General features: G+C 35.0%; 1 protein-coding gene across 1 annotated transcript in view; it reads right to left on the bottom strand.

Moving 5' to 3' along the window:
* Positions 1-21940, bottom strand: part of LOC148948518 (uncharacterized) — a 195830-nt gene that overhangs the window by 84048 nt on the left and 89842 nt on the right. The window contains exons 6-7 of the mRNA XM_089094955.1: positions 11870-12009; positions 7103-7420 (exon numbers count right to left, since the gene is read on the bottom strand). Coding sequence (XP_088951081.1) covers positions 7103-7420; positions 11870-12009 — 458 coding nt within the window. The remainder of the gene's footprint in view (positions 1-7102; positions 7421-11869; positions 12010-21940) is intronic.

The following is a 21940-nucleotide window of genomic DNA, read 5'->3' as shown; positions in this document are numbered from 1 at the left end:
TGTCTAGGTTTTATACCGAATTAAAATTAAAAAATCATTTGAGACACTACAAGCGTCAGGGTTACAAGTCCGCGGAAACGGCTTAGAGGACAATGACACCCTGCGGTTCTAGAGTTCTCAGAATACGCTTTTATAAAGTAACAAAGTGTCGTTGGTAATTAAGGCGGCACTTACGGATGAGTCCTACTCGTAAAATTCGAATCATGTGAAAAAACATGAAGCCATTGCAATCTCTTTTGCGCACGCACGAAGATATTCTAGTAATACCATGCAATTGGTAAGTTTTGTTGAGACGTTGGGAGGGGAGGATTGTGTTGCACAGCTATGGTTGCTCTTATTACGTTAACAGCAAATAAGGCAATTTCACGGCTGCGCCATACACATTATCCAATGAATCTATCACTAGAAGACGAGTTGGCTATTAAAAATGTAGACATTTTTGGGTCTGTAAAAAGAAAATTAATGAGGGGGATTTGAAAGCCCGGAACCATGATCATTTATGGTAAGAAATTTCATAAAGAGGAAGTATCTTTCGGGGGTTCCGCATAAATCATGTAATATAAATGTTATACAGCATTACTTTTTACCAGTTTACATGCAAAATTCCAACTGCGATTTGAAATTCATTTTACCAGCGTTGGCACGATTAGAGAAAGGTGAAGTTATACATGGTGCATGGGTAGATGGTTCTCTTTCATATAACATCATACCGAAATCATCTGAAAAGTTGCTAGTCTTAGAATTTAAATGGCAAGCAATTGATAATGCTAAATTGTAGTTCAATAGAATTTGTTATTTTGGTACCCATAGTTTCTTCCCCCAATCCCTAGGTAAACTCAGTAACGCACGGAAAAGCAATAGTTTTAATCGTTTTCCCTCCTCAAACAGCACTTTTCAGATGTGGAACTGTATGATTTATTAACGTGTAAGGGCGTATACCTGTACAAGTACTGCAGCTCCACCTCTAGGCTAAGTGAGGAAAAATTACCGCCCATTGCAGAGTTTTATGATTCACTTCACGATCATCAATGCACCACTGCCGATTATGAATCTACCAAGAGTTTGGGCACAGGGAGGGTGTAAAAATGGGTGGGATCATTGTATAATATACCTGGCAAGTGATTTTTTGACGTTGTTGGATATTGTCTGTAAAACAACGGACAAAATTCATGAAGAATTTGAGTTGGATATGGGGTATCATTTTTCACTCTTCATCTGGTGAAGAATTTAAATCTTGAAATTAGTTAAACTGAAATAGGTGAGACCGCCGACGTGGATCAGCACCTGTTTGTAGAGAGATCCGTGAGGGCAGGGTATGTTTTTCACGGAGATCGTATGCATGAAACCAACCCGACTGGACAACACACCTGTGAAAAGTCAGACGCCGTTTTCTTGGGTACGAATTCCCTTTATCCGTCGGCAATGTATCACTTTTATTTGTCATGTGGGAATTACCAATGGCTTGACGATCCTTCTGCTCCAGATTTTCCCAACATTTAAACTGTTGAGGAGAATGGACCACAAGGATGGTTTTTAGAAATTGATGTAGAAATACCTCTGGAACGTCAAGACTCGGTAAAGACTTTATTTTCCCTTGCATTTTTAGACCGGTGCCTAGAGACTCTTTGAGTCCCTACAATTTATCCTTAGTAGAGAATAAAGGTATACATTGGACAACTTCCAAACAAAAGCTTATTACCGACCTTGAGCCGAAACAGAATATTGTTGTACACCACATTCTTTTGCGGTGGATGCTGGTTAACGGTTTCAATGTCACAAAGAATCATAGAGCCCTCCGGTTCGGCCAGAAACCTTATATGAACACGTTTGCTGACACACTTGTCAATAAACGCTCTCAAGCAAAATCAAAGGTCGTAAAGGAAATCTTTAAACTCATTTTAAATTTGGCCGTTAGTAAAATGTGTGAGAGTATACGCAACAGGAGTCGTTGTGACGTAGTAACCGACCCAAAAGAATGTGCTCCAATCATTGCGGATCCAAACTTCACATTGTTCACGATCATAGACTCCAATACAGTCCTTTTACTTAGAAAGAAATGAAATGTAGTATTAAATAAAAACATTGCCGCTGGAAGTGCAATTTTAGAAATTTTGAAAAAACTCAGGTTGGATTTTTATTACAATGTGTGTACGCTCCAATAGCCGGGGGTGGGACAAGTTCAGGTGTATTATGGAGACACCGATTCACTCCTGTTAAAAGTTAAAACAGACTATCTGTTACATGATTTAGAAAATGGAGAGTATATTAGCTCCCGGATGGATTATACTAACTGGGATGAGACCACCTATCCGGAGCTGGTGAAACGCCATGCCCCAAATCAGTTGATTAAATTAAAATCCGAGACTGGGGGCAACTCGGTATCTCATGTTGTCTTTCCTAGTCCGAAAGTGTACTACGTGGAAACGCACAATGAGACTACCAAAATACTCTTCAAGGGGTTGCCGTCATACTATTTAAAGAAAAATTTCACCATGAGTGTTTATAGAAACTGTATAGAAAAAAATTTAGTTCCAAGAGCGAGTGTCATGGCCATTCGTACTTTAAAATATAGAAACAATACAGTTCGGGTTGAGAAAAATGCCATGTGCACCATATCAGACAAAGTCCATGTACACACGGGTGATGAGAAGGTACTACCACATGGCCACTACCTTACTTCAGATCAAGTTGTATTTGTAAATTATAGAAAATAACTCCATCTGGAGAAATCTTTATGGTTGAAGAGGGGAGGACCGTCTGTGGGGGGAGATGGGCCGTTGTTCCATCACCAGCTAAGCACTGCCTTTTTTTCTAGTCATTTTTTCCCCAATGTTTTATATTTATAATTTTTTTGTTGCGCAAAGCGGTAATTTTTAGTGTTTATTTTTATATTAGTTGCGTAGTTTTTATTTATTTATATTGAGTAAAGTGTTTATTAATAGCCCGCCCACGGGCCTCCGTCCCCTACGGTGCAAGCCCAGCCTTCAAGTTCGCTGGCGGCCACGGGTACCGGCCCGGGCACTGCGTCCTATGGCGCTGCGGGGGGCATCACCCCTACCATGATAATGTGCTTTAAATGTTCCTGTTCAAGTGTTTATTTTTTTAAGCTTTCATTGTAAATACATTAAAAAATTTTGTAGTGCATTTGTTAGTTAAAGAAACCATGAGTTCTATTTCCTTTAATATTTCTTCAACAGATTGAGGTTAGGCTTGCTTAGTTGCATTTTGACAGTAGAGGAGTATGTATCAATTTAAAAAAACATTCAGATCTTTTATTTGTGGACCATCCATGTCCGGCAAAACAACACTTTTAACGAAAATAATTCAATACCACGATAAAGTGTTTTTAGAGAACCCGAAAAATATCTATTATTGTTATAGTGTATTGCAAGAATCTTATGACAAAATAAAGAGTATTCATTTAAGCATAAAATTCATAAAAGGACTTGCCGTTTTTACGGGTACTGCGCCAAAACTTGGGTTGATTATTGACGATTTAGCTGCATCTATTGAAGAATACTCGAAGGAAATGTTACAATTATTGACGGTCGGGTCCCATCACAAAAAATTTCTGTAAGTGTTATCATCCATAATCTTTTTCATCAGAGTAAATGTATAAGAACACTTGCTTTGAATTGTACCAACTATATCATCTATCGAGTTGTTCGCCATTCAAGTTCTCTTATAACTCTAAACAAACAACTCTACCCTGGCAAACCTAAATTTTTACTATCGACGTACAATCAAGCTACTAACATACCTTATGGTTACATTTTGTTGGACCTTAATCAAAACACGTCTGAAGAGTTGCGTGTAGTCACTGATATTTTTTATAATGAAATTACTATATATAAATCCGTAAATAGTAAAAAAGGTCATTAGTCGCTATCATGAAGTTAAAGAAGATACATGAACATCAACATTTATTTGCCAAGCTAGCCAATTCAAAACCGCGGCTTAGGAAAGCGATGCTCAAACATGGTTTTGACAAGGAATCTGTTAATCTCTTGTCGGAACTTTGTTTAAATTTAAAGGAAGCTAATGTTCAACTGTCAGATGGTGTTAGACAATAGACCAAGCAACAGCGATCACTTGTACGTGCTCTAGCTTACAAAAAGAAAGCAAATTGTAAAAGAAAACGTATTGTTCAAGCTGGTGGCAATTCCTTTTCATTGTTACTACCGATAATCACTGGACTTGTAAATACCATTCTCTAAAAATGGCTAAACCCTATAAAATGACGCCAATAGAACTTGCTCTTTCACCCAAAGAGCACTTCGAAGATAATCTTGATAAATTTATTATTAATGAAACTACTGCTAATGAGGAACAATTAATTTTGCTTAAAAATTCTCTTTGATTCGTTACCAAATGTAAACCTCACTTCTAAAAACTACTTAAAGCCTATGTCATTGATCAACCTTCTGAAAATAGTGAAAGTTTTGAAATGTTGAAAACATTGAAAAAAGATTTGTAGATTTGTAGATTTGTAGACATTGAAAAAAGATTTGTAGAAAAAAGTGTTGTAGACTTTTTGCCTCCATACTATCGTGAACAAGGTAAGAGACTCTTGGCCTACTTCGCTGAAAATGAACAAATTGACGAGAAAAAGAATAAATTATCATACAGGGCAAGAGTTACAATTTAATTGATTTATTATCGGATCTGATTGCAAATCGTAAAAGAATCGAATCCGTTGATAGTCATCTATATAATTTTTTAAAGTCGTCAAATTTTCCTAAAAGTCTCATTAGCAATAAGCAAATTCTAAGGAAATTAAAATAACATAGTCCATCAACAAAAACATTAAAGCTATGAAATGAAAGTTTTAAATCTTTCCTCGAAAATTCTAGTATACCAAGTAGAAACATTGATTTGATGACACCGGTGGTATCTAGATAAAAATAAAGACGTATTGCCTCATCTAGTAGTACTCAAAAGGGTAGCGGACGGTTCACACCTCGTTTGCGTTCAAAATGGATCAAGTTTTGAAAGGTGTTTGTGAAAATACTGGTGAAGTGGGAAATTTAAGTTCTCCTACTAGACTTGCTCAGTTTACTGGAATTAAAAAGAAGCTAGCAAAAAAGTATTTACAAAAGGAAACCAGTTATACTCTTCATCGAAATCATAGGAAAATCATAGAGCTTGTGACTATCGAAAAACTAAAGCCTTTTACCCACTGCATATATTACAAGCAGATCTTTTGATCCTAGACGCAATTCAAAGACGTCATAATAAACACTACAAGTATATTTTACTTACAATAAGTGTTTTTAGTCGGTATGCATGTGCAGTTCCATTGCATTCAAAGAGAGGCAATGAAGCTGCAAAGTCCGTGGAGTAAATCTTTGAACAAGCTTCGTATAAAAAATTTAAACAGACCATGGAAGTCAATTTTTTAATCAATAAGTAAAAAGGGTTTGACTGAAATATAGTACAATGATCTATAACAATCAGTGTACTATAAAAGCGGCATTGGCTGAACGTTTGATACGAACAGTTCGACTTTTAATTTCACGGTAGTGTACTTTAAGAGATGCAGTTGCATTTATTCATAATTTAGATAAAACCATGTTGATTTATCAACAACACCCTCATCGATCCTTGTTCAATGCTAGCCCTCTTGTAGTTCATCATAGTGGCAAGACACATTTCCTTAAACAATATTCTATTGAATAGAGGGAGAAGAAAAAATGCAATGCTGGTGATACTGCCGAACCAGTGTAACTAGAAATATTTTCGATAAGGGAAATAACTTGTTGTCTACAAAACTGCTTAAAGGATCAAAAGTCTTGGGGAGTTACCCTATAATATATCGCCTTCATGATTGAATAGTTGAAGAGAATTATGGTGGTTTTTATGACTATGAATTGCAAAAAGTTAGAAATACTGGAATCTATGAAACTGAAAAAAGTATTAAAGAGTCATACTCGCAAGGGTAAGCGACAATGGCTTGTTCTCTGGCTAGGACACAACTCTGATTTTGATTCAAGGATACCCGTTGAAGACGTTCATAATGTCTGAAGATTTTTACGTGACATTCATGCCCAATGTTTCCGATCTTCTTTATGACGATTTGAATAAAACGAGCGATTTTTTGACAAAGCTCTACCCTGCGATTAAATTCGAGGGAAGGTATGAAGTTGCTCTCGTAAATTGTTTTCTTAAAAATACATATGATATCCAAGAAAGGATCATACATATGATACAATAATTAGGTGTTTACTATTTAACGGGTTTTACAACAACTAATATTAAAATAGCGTTGGCGGAAGACTATGCACAGTAAAATTTCAGACCTTAGGGTCCAAAATTTCCTCGAATCCCCCCCCCCCCTAATAGGAAGATCCGCTATTATTAATTTTCCGTATCACGAAAAGGCTGCGAAAACTAAATGAACTCAGTTAATGCCAGGGTATGAGAAGCAAGGGTATAGACAGAATTTTACTCTTGAGAGTTTTTTAAACTCAGTTTGCCAATCGGGACGGGTTTTTCAAAGATAGATAACATCCCAAATTTTTCTATAGCATAATAGAAATTCGTTTAAATACTTAGTTTTAGAAAAAGATTTTTAATATGAATCGGAATTTTGTGATCGACTTTTGTGATCGACTTTTACTGATACCGAATTTTTTCCATAGCTTTTCTTATGAACGGCATCACGAGTACTTGGAATAGTTATAATAAATTTTGCTGAAAATGAGCGTCCGTGCTAAATATTTCTAAAGATATATTACAGTTTCATTTGATTGTCGATACTATGGAAAAATTTGTAGGTACAATATGCCAAAAGGTGTGCCGGAAAAAACGAAGTGGAATTAAAGTTCTTAAAAAATATAAACAAAACTGTCTTTCTTTTCAACAAGAGAAGCTAAGGCCCCTGGTGCTTCAAATAAGAAAGCCAATTAACTTTTATAGCCTTTGTTTTACCCTGCTATGGTAACTTAATTTCAGCCGCTAAAACACACAAAAAGGATAATTAAAAAAATATATAATTTAACAATAAATCCTATGCGATATTCTATACCATACATCCAACCTGTACATATGGAATACCAGGTGAAGAACTGCCCTGCCCGGCACCAATGGACTTTGGAATTACTTCCGACAAACACATCTGTCTGCTGCAGCTTCACCAGCGATCTTCAGCCAGTCTTTTTCCCATCTTTTACCATGCCTCCGAAAGCCTGCCCATAATTCAGAGTCCTCTTTGAATTTTTTCAAAGACTTTTCTTCTTTCCTCCTCGATATCGTCTCCATGATGGTGCTGGCTCGCAGATGAGGCGTCTCGACATATCCTAACTTTGGGGAGACGCATGGTGTGACCAATGAGCTTGAGGCGACGTCTTTTGAAAGTAAAGGATAGCTCTTTAGACGGCCATAGCGGCTTCTTACTTCGCTATTGGGAATTCTAGACCATCTGTTGATTCGAAGTATAAAGAGAAGACAGCAGTGATCGAACGCATCCAGAGCTCTAACCTCTTCAACCTTGAGCGGCTATGTTTACATTTACCCGAAGAGCTTATAAAGGTGTAGGTTTATTTTGAGTTTGTCGTATGTCTTTGAAAATCAACAGATTGTTAATGTGTGATTTCTTACAGACAAAAAAGAGTTGTCAAGTTTAATGTATTAATTATGCTTATTTACTTTCGTGGTTCAATGTGGCAACATTGGCTAAAATGTAGTACTACCTCAATAATCTTCATAATCTTGAACTACAGTTTTCAGTTGTAAATACACCTAAAATAGGTCCAGTTTTTATTTGAAGTCCTTGGCATTTATTGAAACTTGAATACCTTATAATCCACCCTTACCTCCCATAGTGAAATAATCAGCAAAGGCATAAATCCTTGGAGTACACACTCCTCTTAGATATTTCTTGCTTTGAAAAATTGCTGAAGATGAACTTCACATTCCTTCGAATCGACTTTCTTATACTAATCCCTAAAGAGCGTAGAAGGGATAATATCTTAAATGAACATGTATATTAAAAATGTGTTTCTAATATGTTTTTTCTAAATGATCCACGCAGTGACTAATAGCTAGAGGGTAATTCAGATTTAGAGTAAGCCTTCAGTAGGATTAAATCCTATAGTATGTTGCCGATGATGATAAAGTTCACCCTTAAAGTAGACTCGAGAGGGTGCGCACTCTCCACCACCTGAGGTGACCGCAGAAAGTCATATGCACTACAGAATTCACCACACTCGGTACAGTTTCCACCACGCACCGCGTGCCGAGCCTTTTTTATTTAATATTGACAAATAGTGTTTTCTTTCAATGCATTCTATTTTCTTTCACATATATAGACAACAGGAGAACATAAATGACTATTAAAATTATATTTACTATTTTAGACTAATGCAGGTTCCTCAACATCACCAAAAGGACCCAGGAGAGATGTTGAATATACTTTTGAAGAGTTTTTTAATGGAGAAGACACACACACCAAAAAAATATTTGTTTTCCTAGACTGAAATGGCATATCTACCACACAAGGATTCCCATCCATCAATCTTTATCTTTAAATCTTCTCAATGCTGAAAATGTTGATGTGAGTGTAAAACAGGGTTACTATGAACAATTCAATCCACAACAACCGCTCTTTGAAAATTTCCACTTTCAAATTTATTCCAATGAAGATTATTTCGTAGATGTCTTCCATATTTATAGATTTACATGTGGTATTCAAGAAATCTGACAATGAAATACCAAGTCTTACTGATGGAATATCCCATGAAAATTGTGGATGGCACAATTTATTTTGACAAATCAATGTCTACATAAATGGAACATTGGTGAGCACTAGCAACAATCTCTAAAATTAAACGAGCTACATACAGTTCTTGTTAATGACACCAACGTCATATAAGGAATCATGGGTTCGGCCAATAAATATGAATATAAGACAGACATTGACACAACAGACGCACTTAAGAAGTCGACAACTAGTGAATTACAGTTAGTTGGAAAAATAAATCACGAGATATTTAATATACCCCAATGGTTACCACCGAATTTTAAACTGGACATAAAATTAACACTTGCTCCATTAAATTTCATTTTACGAAAGGAAGTTCGTACATTACCCGATTTAACAGTGTCTCTTATCCCGGCAATACTTCATGTACGGAAGCAATATGTTATGAGTTCTGTTGCTTTGGTAGTGGAAAAACTGAGAGCTAACGGAAATAATATCAAACTACCTGTTCCTCATACAATAGCCAATCAGCGTCATATTGTCACGGGTTCATGCACCTTTACCGACTCTTCATTTATCAGTGGTGAAATTCGTTCGAAACCTGCATTGGCATTGGTAAAAAGTGCTAATGCTATAGGTTCGTGGACAAGTTGCCCATGCAATTTTGAAAAGTTTGGACTTTCCTATCTTGTGTGTAAAGTAAATAGAATCCCACTCTACAATTCATCCTTTGATAAACTCCATAGAACACTGTATGAGTTGGCAATGCAATCCCTAGATCGAGATTCATAGCTATTTGAAAATGGTACAACTGATACAATGTTTGCAAAAACTCTTGGTTTTTGTACCATGATATAATGTTTGCAAAAATTCATTGTATCATTGTATTGGACTTTTCTGGCACTCAAGATATGAGTATTGTACGAACGGGGAGAGTACGCTTAGAGTGCACCTTTGCCGAACCATTATCTAAGAGTATTGCGTTAATCTCATTAAATCAATTTGAGACATGCTTGGAAATCACTCCCGAAGGCAGTGGTCTACTAGACCTTGCACAATGAACACAAATCAAATAATCAGCGTATTTAAAGTGGATCCGTGCATGTCCAAATATAAATCCTATTGTATACCTTCGAATTTCCTTAAAAAGAAATCAATGTGTTAACAATACCCTTACCATTGTTAATAACAGTCCGTCGAGTGTAAAGACACGTCATTGGCTATGCATATTTCAAGAAGCGAAAAAAATAGAATTTTTTTTATCCCCTCGGGCCTACATATGCATTCTACAATCCAAACATCAACAACTTTATTGAAAGCAGTGAGAAAACTATTATTCAAAACCAGAAGAGAGTGCAGGATTTAATGACTAAAAAATGTGGTTTTCATGCACTATTATGTTTCGTTTTCCAATGTCGTGGCTAAACCTACAATAAATTTCTCAGCATTAACGTACACAACCCTTATCTGAGTTACTTCCTAACGGAAAATATACTTTCATACATGTATAATATTGATTTCAGTGCCCTACGAACAAAATATTCTATAAATGTTTGTAAATTTGTTTATTAATAAAAAAATGTATATATATATACATAAAAAATGACTTTTTCTCCTCTTTAGATTTCTTCTTCTACGTATAGGTAGCCGTCGAAAACAATTATTGGTGGCAGATCATCTGAATTCACTGTATTTGATCTTGATGTGGAAGGCAGGGTCACATTTACTACAGTACAATGTAGCTTCACTCTTATTGTATCTCTTTGTGAAGTAAATGATAGATTTTGAATTCATTTTGTAAAATTCACGTTTTTCAATTAGCTTATTTGAAGCTATATTACATACAGTGTTTTCAAATGGTGAATCACTTTCTGTAACAGCCAAATAAAATCAGTAGGTTTATAATCTTAGATGTCATTGTCTTCACAACGATAACGTAGAAACCAAATTCTCTTATTATTCCAACAGTTAAGGCACAGACCTGATTCTTCTTCCCAAAACAATTTAAAACCACGACGATACCAGTCTCTTAGAAATGAACTAAAATCTCGTTTAGAGTGTTTTCCAATCATACCAAGATAGGTATTCTCCCACTGATCACATTTATCATAGTGACAGTTGGAGGATAGGAATCCTCTAGTTTGAGTCACAAATCTTATCAAGACAGGAATTGCAGTCTTTAATTTGTACTGCATATCTTCTATGCAATTTACACGGATTGCATAATTTACACTTTTCATCATACTCATCAACAATTGTACAATTCTCACATGATGACCAGCTGCCCAGTGTATACATGCATAGTGGACATGTACAGAAATTTTCCCAGTGTTGAAACTCTCACGGCCAAGATGAAACTGACTTACGAATGATAGAGAGTGCTCTTTTCTAGTTTTAGAGTGATATCGAGTAACATCACAAAACTCGTTTGGACATGATCTTCTACATTCTCGGTTTATTTATTGTTCTCAGGAAAAAAAAACATTTGGATAGAGTCTTAAATTTCTAAGGTTGTGTTCAAAAGCAAATCCACAATATCATTTTGTTTCACTTTATTTAATATGTCAGTAAATTGAATAAATGCGTTTGGACTACGACGGAAAAGTTTCATACAATAGTCCAAAGACGGAGAATCATTTCTCATTACATCGTTAAGCATTCTCTGAGAAAATATTTTTCTTTGAAGATATAACCCCAGAAAATCATCGTCTAGAATCAAATATTTTTCCAAAATCACAAGATTCTGCATGATTTTTCGTTTCTCAAATTCATCCATTTATTATCTTAATACTATCACAGCTGACTGCAGACTAACTAAGATTATTTCTACTTCAAGAATATTCCTAGAGGACCGGTAACCTACTAAAAATAGCTAACAAGAAAGACATTTTGATTTAGAAACATTTTTGTTACATATTTACAACAATATATCTTGCATACAGATGTTCCCATTTAAGGCCTAGTCGAAATCCTCTTGCAATTTCTACTGCTACATTTGGTACTCTTGTCTTTGTATCATTGCTACTGCCTGCTCCACTATTAACTTCTAATAGTGTAAACAAACCACTCATTTTTGCTAATATATATATTCAAATAAAAAATTGATAATAAAAAGTATATTCAAACTGTTCTCTCTCTGAATTCTATTCTCTTACTAATAGGAATTACATTGAAAATCTATCCTTATATTGCATCTGGTTGCTATCACTGGTAGCTAGACCCCCATAGATATATGCAAATGAGAATCTCATTGAAGTATACAAAAGAGATGTATCCTCTGCAGTATAGTTATGTAAGTAGGTCAATGACTAAAATATAAGCAATCTTTAGAGCCTAAAAAAGGTGTGCTGCCAGTGGTATAGGCTAGCTTTAGTGGCCAAATAATGATGTATCCCTGGGATCTATATTGCCACACTACTTATGTCTCGTAGGCGTACAGTAATACAACTCGCATGGATTCACCGCATTACATTCAATACGTAACCTAAGCTAACCTAACCTAACCAAAATGCCAACTAAATATTTAATTAAAATATAGCTACAGTGTTGTTTCCCACCGAGCAGAACCTAATATTGTCTGGTATAAAGACCATGAAAATCGGTTATTCTCTCATGTTCGCGATACAAGATCTTGAGCGTGGTGGCTATAAGACAAAAGTACCGACTCCCCAAGCCTTTGATATCCGGGTCGAAATATGTTTACCAGCTCTACTATCTGGTACTAAAAGGGGATTACGCCGAACACCATTTTAAATTCGCTTCACCAACGGAGCTCGGTCCCCTGTTACTTATCAATAATGTATTTTTTGTAATTTCTCAGACATTTATTTATAACTTTGGCCTCATGATTTCGATTCCGTAATGCATTCTTCAGGCCATGATTATGTAAGTCACGTGTTTAACTTATATAGTGATAAACATATTATACAACGTTCTGAACAACAGGTTTTGATATTATTTTTGGTTTTCCGTTCCACATAAATTTTCTGAACCATTAAAGTTAAAAACAATTTTTTTCAGATGAAAGGAAAGAGCGAAGTTGAAACTTAAAGCGAACAAAATTAATACTTCGCAGTTTACGCACATGTCTTTGAAACACTGTTACAAATGAACTGGATGGTCACATTTTTCAACATTTGTAAAATTCTAAAAAAAACTAGCGCTTTACTGAAAACACAAATCCGACACAACAAAACAGAATTAGGAGCAGATAAAATGCTTAAGTAGCCACCAGAAAATAAAAGACTAATTTATAAGGCCCTCATAGTCTTTGAACGGCCATGTAATCAGTAAATTTTACCATAAAATCTTAATTATCTAAAAAAAACTCACGCAAGCTTAGTTTTCAGTAAAGTGCCAGTTTCTTCAAATTTTACAGATATAGAGAAATATCATGAAAATTCAAAGCGCATAATTCCTTTCTTCGTTTTTTTAGTTGATGGAACATCGGATAGATAAACGAATACTTTTCAGAGACGTAAATACACCACCAATTATTTTCTTTCTTTTCGCATTTGGAATTTAGACAATATTGGAAGATCGCTGTAATAACGCCACGAGCCTTCTTTTTTATAAATATTATATAACTATTCAATGGTGTCAAATATTGATAATTACCCACAGTCTCCTGATAAGGAGTGCAAAAATTTTCGTAGGGTGCGTCACATTTACTTTAACCCAATTCCAGTATTCTAAAAGTGAATACTTATGAATGCGCTTAATCCTTTCAAATGTTTTCTCTGGGGGCTCAGCTTCCATAAGAGTATTTTGGGGTGACTCAATTCCCCCCCCCCCATTCTCTACAAAGTTGGCACTGATAGGATTGATAGGAATTTTCTATTTGAACATAAATTCTTTGATTCATTTATTAGATTAAAACATGTTTGAACATGTTATTTGTTTAAATACATGAATGCTGCCAATTTTCGGTTTATGAACCTAGGTAAGAATAGACCTTTTCAGAAATCTCGATTTAGCCTTCATTTTCAAGAAGAATCATAAATCGCGGGATTGAGATAGGAAATACTTGGGAAATTGTAATTGATATTGTATTTAATTCAATTGAATCTTATTAGAAGAAATATAGTGATTTTTAAAGAATAGCAGAATAAGAACTTTGTTGTTTTAAATTAATGTAGATTATAACCTACAAGTCACCTGGTGGATAAAACTTTCAGCTGTTTTGTGTACGCTTATGCGCTTGGTCATGGAAACTCAAAATTACATTTTAAGACGGACTAAGTCAGACTCTGTTCTAAAAAGTTATTAAATTAGTATTTTAGCAAGCTGTGTTCTGATAGAATATTAAATAATATTTCATATTAGCAAATTTGTTTTTGTTATTTGTTCATATTAAACAATTTTAAGACGAAATCATTCCGCACGCAAGAAGCGAATGTCTAATGTTGTGTAAACTTAAATCTAAAAGAAGTGAAGCAAAATTCGCTTCTGAAAGGCTCATTTCTTCAATACAAAAACTAAAAAATAAAAAAAGGTACGGTACTGTTACGTATTTAATATATGCTATGCTTTACCCCCACCCCTCTAGCGTGCAAATTTATAGCCCAAATTCATTTCTAAACTATTATATTTTCATCCTATTTTGTTTTATTTCCACATTAGTTGTTTTATTTACATTTACAAACTTCACTTCTCGGTTCTCGCATGTGTACCCAGATTCTACACAAGTACCAAAGGTACTTGTCTGTTAAACAGAACATCCTCAAGAATTACGCTGTGTAAGATCTGACAAAACCGGTTTGAGTCAGTTACGATTTGCTTATTTTGAGTGAGAAAACTACGATGTAGGTATATTTTAATTAAATATTTGATATTTTGAGCTGGCTAGGGGTTAGACTAGGTATTTAATATAATGCGTTCTGTGCAGCCTGCTTTCCATAGTTCTTTGTCATAGATTCCATAATTTTATTTCTTAAGTATTATATCATCATTATGTTTTTGTATATTTCATTAGGATTAACGTAAATTCACTTCTTGAGAATGTTCTGTTTAACACAAAAGTACCCAAAAAAATTAAATTATCTTAAAACCTAATATTTAATCTAAGAGCGAAAAACAAGGCTAACCAAAAATTACACAATTAAGTCATTCGTATAACCATTGGTTTCTATTTCGTTAAAACGAAAAACCTGATTGAACATGTTGCCAAGAGAACCTTGCCAAGTTTTTCTCATATAAACAGATCAATACTTTCGTCTGTGTAATAGATAACTGTCTTGGCAGAGAGTATGTTAACAAGTAACAAAGGATAAATGAGTTGTTTACGTTACTTAAATTTATTTGGAAACTAGATGAATATGTACTTTAAACAGCTGCAATGAATTTCCCCTACTTTCATCATGGTTGCAGTGGCAGCTGCAACCTAGTAAAGAACGAAGTTGCTTGTGCATTATATCCTACACACGAAAGAAGTCAAGTTTGGTTAATTCTAATGAAATAAAATAAAATAGGATGAAAATATAATAGTTTAGAAACAAATTTGGGCTGTATATTCGCACATTAGGAGGGTGGGGGTAAAGCATAGCATATATCAAATACATAACCTAACCCAGGTACATCCCCAGGGAGGGAAGTAGAGAGCGAAGTTGAAACTAAAAACTAACAAAAATTATTACTTCACAGCCTATCTAGCATAAATCAATAAAATTAATGCAAATAAATCAACTGGTGATATTTCCCTATGTTTGTAGGATTACAGAAAACTAGCGCTTTACTGAAAACACAAAACAATAGCCTATAGGAGTTTTGGTACGGTAAAAGTAAACCTTTTAAGGACACTTTTAACAGTATAAAAGTAAAGTACTTTTATATTGTTGTTTTATTTATTTTTTAGTTTAATTTAACATCCCTTCTGCACAATGAGCTCAGTTCAATGATTGACTGTCGTTTTGGACTTGAAAAAGGACATTTCATGATTATTTTGTAGACAAGTTAAAAGTGAAGGAATCTTATTAGTAATAGGACTACAAACTCGCTTTAGAATTTGTATCACAACTCAAAATCCTTCGTTTTATAGAGAGAAATAACTGGATTTCCAGAGTTCATATTACGGTTGATATGTTCTTCATTTCAAGTAATACTAGGTGAGGCCGTGATGTTACCTGATAAACAAATCCATTATTTTATATACTGTGGAATGACTTTTAAACTTATTATTTTCATGCCTAAGTTTTTAAGACAATTTTAATTGTATACTGAAAGTTACTGAGATCCCAGCTCTTGTAAGACTATGAAAAGCATTATAGATTCGTTCGTTGTTGTGAGGCTACGAATTTACTTTTGACTCCTAAATCAATATTCTTGTTTTATACTTGGCTTTTATGTTTTCAGTAAAGCGCCAGTTTTCTATAATCGCATAAACATAGGGAAATATCACCAGTTGATTTATTTGCGTTAAATTTTATTGATATATGTTAGATTTTTTATTTAGATTGATATATGTTAGATGTTAGATTGATATATGAAACCTTATTGAGGGAAATAACTTTTTTGTATGGGTAGCACTGATCTGTCTCCCTTTTTTTCCTCTTTTTTCGATGGCTAGCGGTTTACCAGAACATCCACATTCTGTGCCATTTTTGCACAGATTGGCACCAAATGGCGTCAGATCAAAATGAAAAGTGTACCATTGGACTCAGTATGGTCGAAAATCTTGAAAAGAGAAATTAAAGTCCCCCTCCTTGAACAACAAAGAAAATCGCTTTTTTGCATCGGTAGCACTGATCTGTCTCCTTTTTTTTTTTTTTTTTTCACCAGAGCTAGCGAATGACCAGAACACCATAGAGAGATGTATAATGGCTCATTTGAAAGGAAATTAAACTTGTAAGTGCCCTTTTTAAGTGACCAAAAATATTGGGGGGGGGGCAACTAGCCCCCCCCCCCCTCCCCCAAAGTCATCCAATCAAAATTTCGAGATAGTCATTTTGTTTAACGCAGTTCAAAGGTTCCATTTATATGGTTTTGATGATGATATGGCCCTCCATAGTCCCAGGGGAAGGGCTGTATGTGGTATCGGGCGTATCGGTATCGTGTGTATTGGTATCGCATGTATCATATCGGGAATATCAGCATCGATATCCGTTATTTTTTGTTTTCATTCATTTTCTAGGCTCATTGTTTAGAGCATGTTCCGGCAAGATATCATGGTTGATTAACCTAGTAAAGAGCGAACCAGAGCCCATAGTAACCAAAAGTTATAAAACGCGCCTTGAAAAAAAATTCCCATCTAACACTGACTCAGGAATGTTAACTATTATTTCGGTTCATCTTAAAAGTAAAAGTTTTATTGCGAAGGGAAATTTATGGTGATTTCAAAAAAAGCCTCAAACCCTCGAATATGGCGTCAGATCAAAATGAAAAGTGTACCATTGGAATCAGCATAGTCGAAAATCTACTACAGGAAAGTTACAGTTTCCCTCCATAAAAAACAAGGAAAATCACTTTTTTGCAACGGTAGCTCTGATCTGTCTCCCGTTTTTTTTTTTTTCTTTCTTCCTTTTTTTTCAAAAGGCCTAGCGGGCTACCAGAACATCACAGAGAGATGCTTAATGGCTCATTCAAAAGCTATTTCTCATATATACGTGTTTTTTATAAATTCGGCAATCTGCAAATGCCATATGGCACTAAAGTGGCTCGTGTGCTATTTCACAAGGGGTGGCACTAGCAGGCTACCAGAACATCGTAGACAGATCTATTTTTGCTCTTGTAAAAGATATTGCTCATACCAATGTCTCTCATAAAAATTCCACCATCAGCAAGTTCAAATGGTACTAAAAACGGCACTTTTAGTGTCGTGTCTCAAGTGGAAAAGCTGGGGCTATTTGGCTAGCAGAACTTACAAAAGGGATGTTTAAGGGCTCATTTGGAAGCTATTGCTATTATATACGTGTTTTTTTTCAGTTTTACATTCATAAGTGCAAAATGGCACTGAAAAAAAAACTTATGCTGCCACCTCTTGAGTGGAAAAGCTCTGAAGTACGAAATAGGTATCATTGTAATAGTTGTGTTCCAGAACCTTTAACTGGGGGTTCACAAGAACCCCTCCTGTACACTCCCCTCCCAGCCCCCTTAGTAAGTTTCATAAATCGTCTGCTCATCAGTAAGCTACTGAAACATTAGCAGGCTACCACACTGTTGTAGATAGATATTTAATGACTCAATTAAAAGCTATGGCTTATATTTACTATGTTTTTAAAAAAACTCTACCGTCTATTAGATTTCACAGATTTTAATGTTAACTAGTTTCTGAGGAGAATTTGCAATGAACTCTTTGTCATGGTTGAAGCATTAGCTGCAACCTAGTAAAGAGCGAACTACAGCGCATAGTAACTAAAAGTTAAAAAACGTTAAAACGGTCGTTTTTTCTTCTTTATTCCGGGCCTAGCGGGCTACTAGAACATCATAGAGAGATGCCTAAGAGTTTGTTCAAAAGCTATTTCTCATATGTACGTGGTTTAAATAAATTTCACCGTGTGCAAGTGCCATATGGCACGAAAAAAGGCACTTTTTATGCCGTTTCTCGAGGGGTGGGGTTAGCGGGCTACCAGAACATCTTAGATAGATTTTTGAGCTCAAATAAAAAATATTGTTCATATTTACGTTCTCCCTATAACTTCTACCATCTGCAAGTTTCAAATGACACTAAAAACAGCACTTTTGGTGTCATGTCTCAAGTGGCAAAGCTGGGCCTAGTGGGCTCTCATGAATTTTTACATTAACTATTAGTGGCTCATTTGGACAGTATCGCTAATATTTAAGTGTTGATTATAAGACCCGAAATTTATAAGTGAGATGCGGCGCTGACAACAACACTTTTGTGCCACATCGTAATTGGAGTATGTTGAAGGTACAAAATTGTACTATTGCAGAAATTATGATTTATGGTCCACAACACTTAACTGGAGGTTTGAAAGAACACCTCCCGCAAATTCCTCCTCCAGGCCCCCTTAATTAGCTACACAATTAAAGTCCTACAAACACAAATCTATTAAATTACATTATTAGAGGCGTGGTTCAGCTAGTACAGCGCTGGACTTCAAATTAGATTATCATGCGTTCGATTCCAGCATGGATTTTTTGTTTCAATCATGGTTTGTCCCTTCTTATGATTAAATAAAAAAAAGTTTTTTTAACTGAAAGTAAGGAATGACGCTAAAACTTAAAATGAACAGAAATTATTCCGTATATGAAAAGGGCTGTCCCTTCCTCAACGCCTCGCTCTTTAAGCTAAAGTTTTTTATTGTTTAAAAAAATAGAGTAGTGAATAAGTCAAACTTTAGTGTAAAGAGCGAGGCGTTGAGGAGGGGACAGCCCCTTTCATATACGGAATAATTTCTGTTCGTTTTAAGTTTTAACGTCGTTCCTTACTTTCAGTTAAAAAAACTTGTTTTTTTATTTAATTTTTGAACGTTTTTGAATTAATGCAGGTTTTGATATTGGCTCACGGTACATGAATAATTAAAACAGAATTTGCACACTAATTTTACTTTTATTTGGTTAAATGGCTTTCACGAAACTTGTTTAATTTTATTTACGAACGTTTTTATTAGTAATAAATATAAGTAACTTACGAATTAACTTACGTAACGAACTTCTATATTCATAGATTTTTAATACGTATATTAGAGGGTTCGACCCCTAGTCAATACCTTGCTCTTTAAGCTAAAGTTCGAATTTTGTTCCAATTCTTTAAAAATTACCCTTAATCACAAAGTCCGTCAATTAGAATAAATAGCTCTTATGAAAGTACTAAAAAATGTTTTGCTTAAAGAGCAAATTGTTGACTAGGGGGTGAACCAGATCATTTACCTAATCATGCCTGTTTTTTTTAAGTTTTGATGCTACTCCTCACTTTCAGTTGAATAACTTTTTTTTACTTAATTTCTGATCTTTTTCTTTAACAAGGATGGGAAATCCGGCGTCCGCCTCATAGCAATGTCCCTTCCCCCATGAAAACTTCCTTCATGGAAAGATCCTCCCATATAACCCCTGACCCACTCCCCCCCTCCACCTACCAGAAAAAATCCCCCCTGAAAACGTCTGTATACTTCCCAATAACCAATACTATATGTTAACATTGGGTAAAGTTGATAACTTTAGTAGAGTAGTACCTTATATTTCTAGACCTTTATGTTCCCTCCCATGCTTTTCTAGGAGCTTACGTTCCGTCCGGTGTTATTTGCCCACTTTACGTTCCATGGCACCTTTCCAAGGAGGATTACCAGACTGGTTATTTGGCAGTGTATAATGTGGTCAAACATGTTTTGAGAGTATGATTGAAATTATATAATTTAAGCAGACAGGTTTTTGAGTCAACATTCGTTTTTTAAGGAGCCAATCAGAGAGCGGAGGTTACTCCATATACGATAACTTGATTTGTGGTTGGGATTTGAATAAAAGGAATGGTTTTCTTTACAATTCATATTGCTGAGAAACATGAATTCAAAGAGAGTAGTTTATTCGAGAGGATATTCGTAGAGAATAATGAGTGGTGCATTTACACTATTTGAGATTAATTATGAAGTCGACAGCAGCAACAACGATATACGAATACCCACTGTGGCTGTGGAGATAACCAGAGGCTGTAGACTATGTCTTGAATGGGAAAGTATGTATACTAGATACGTGATATCATTAAGCAATTTTAAGCCGGAGGAGCAACCACGTTTTGGTGGAAAAGTGAATATTCTCCATGTAAATAAACTTCGGTCAGCATTAAATCTCCTATAGAAATATACTGAAGAGAATAAAATATATCAGTGAATATTATTATTGTGATTATTTTCAATAAAATTGTTTCTAAATCAAAGATATTTTTCTTTCTATAGTAGACTAGCATATATTTTTTAGAATAGAAAAAATTCTGGTTAGTCAGTAGTTGGTTGTGAGAGGGTAAGGACTCTAAAAAAAAAATGGATAGACTCGAGAAAGAGCGAATCTTGAGGAATCCAGTGTTTATGGACAAACGTTTGATTCTAGATAACGATTTTATAGAGTTGTCTATTTAAAAAAAGATATTATCTCGAGTAATGCTTGTCAATACAATGAAAACTGATTCTCCATCATTTGACTATTGTATGAAGCTTCTAAGTCGTAGTCCAAATGCATTTACACAATTTATTGATCACGACACGGCAAAATGATATTGTGGATATGCTTTTAAACACTAGTTTAGAAATTTAGGACTTTTTTTTCCATGAGAAAGATGGTGCTCAGGGATGATTTACACCTCTCTCTCTCTCTATCTCAGACAATTTTTGTTGTTGCTAGCTCAGTTTCATTGTGGCAGTGAGAGTGTTAACACATGAAAAAATGTTCCATTCATGTCCCCTATGTATGTACACACTGGGCAGCTGGTAATCATCTCAGAATTGCACAATGATTGATGAGTATGATGAAAAGTTTAGATTATGCAACCCGAGCAGATTGCTTAGAGGATATGCTATAAAAATTATAGGTAGTAATTACTTTCTTAAAGGGATGTTTAAGTCTCATCCTAGAGCCCAGCTACTCTCCAATTGCCATTAGGATAAATGTTATTAGTGGTAGAATGCATATTTCGGTATGACTGGATAGAATCCTAAGCACTATTTTAGTTTACTGCTGAGAAATTTGTATTTTTGCGGTTTTAGACTGTTCTGGGAAGAAGAGCCAGGTCACCGATTCAACTGTTGGAACAGCAAAAGAATATGGTTTATACGTCATCGTTGTGAAGACAATTGATGTCATGATTATAAGCCCACAGATTTTTATTTGGCTGTGACGGAGTGTGATTTGACACTTGAGGACACTGTTTGTGAAATTGCTTCAAATAAGCAAATTGAAACATGTGAATTCTATAGAATGAATGAGAAAAGTATCATTGACTATACAAAGAGATATGACAAGACTGAACTTATACTCTACTGTAGAAAATGTGAGCCTGAAATTGCAGTACATCAGAATCAGTACACTGTGAGTTAAGATAATCTATCCGAACTATTTGTTGTCGACAAATACCTATACCTGGTAAAAGATGAAATCTAAAGAGTAGAAAAGTCGTTTTATCATGTGTATAAATTATTATCGTTTATTAATAAACAATTTCACATACAGTTTTAGAACATTGTATTCGTAGGGCACTAAAATCAATATTAAAGACGCTTGTAAGTATATTTTCGACTAGAAATTCGCTCAATCAAGGTAAGTAAAAGTAGATGTCGAGAAACTGGTTGTAGTTGT

The sequence above is a fragment of the Artemia sp. Qi Xiang Cuo genome, chromosome 9 (genome assembly GCF_049724085.1).
Source record: "Artemia sp. Qi Xiang Cuo chromosome 9, ASM4972408v1, whole genome shotgun sequence".
Classification (NCBI taxonomy): Eukaryota; Metazoa; Arthropoda; class Branchiopoda; order Anostraca; family Artemiidae; genus Artemia; species Artemia sp. Qi Xiang Cuo.
This window is presented reverse-complemented; position numbering and strand designations above follow the sequence as displayed.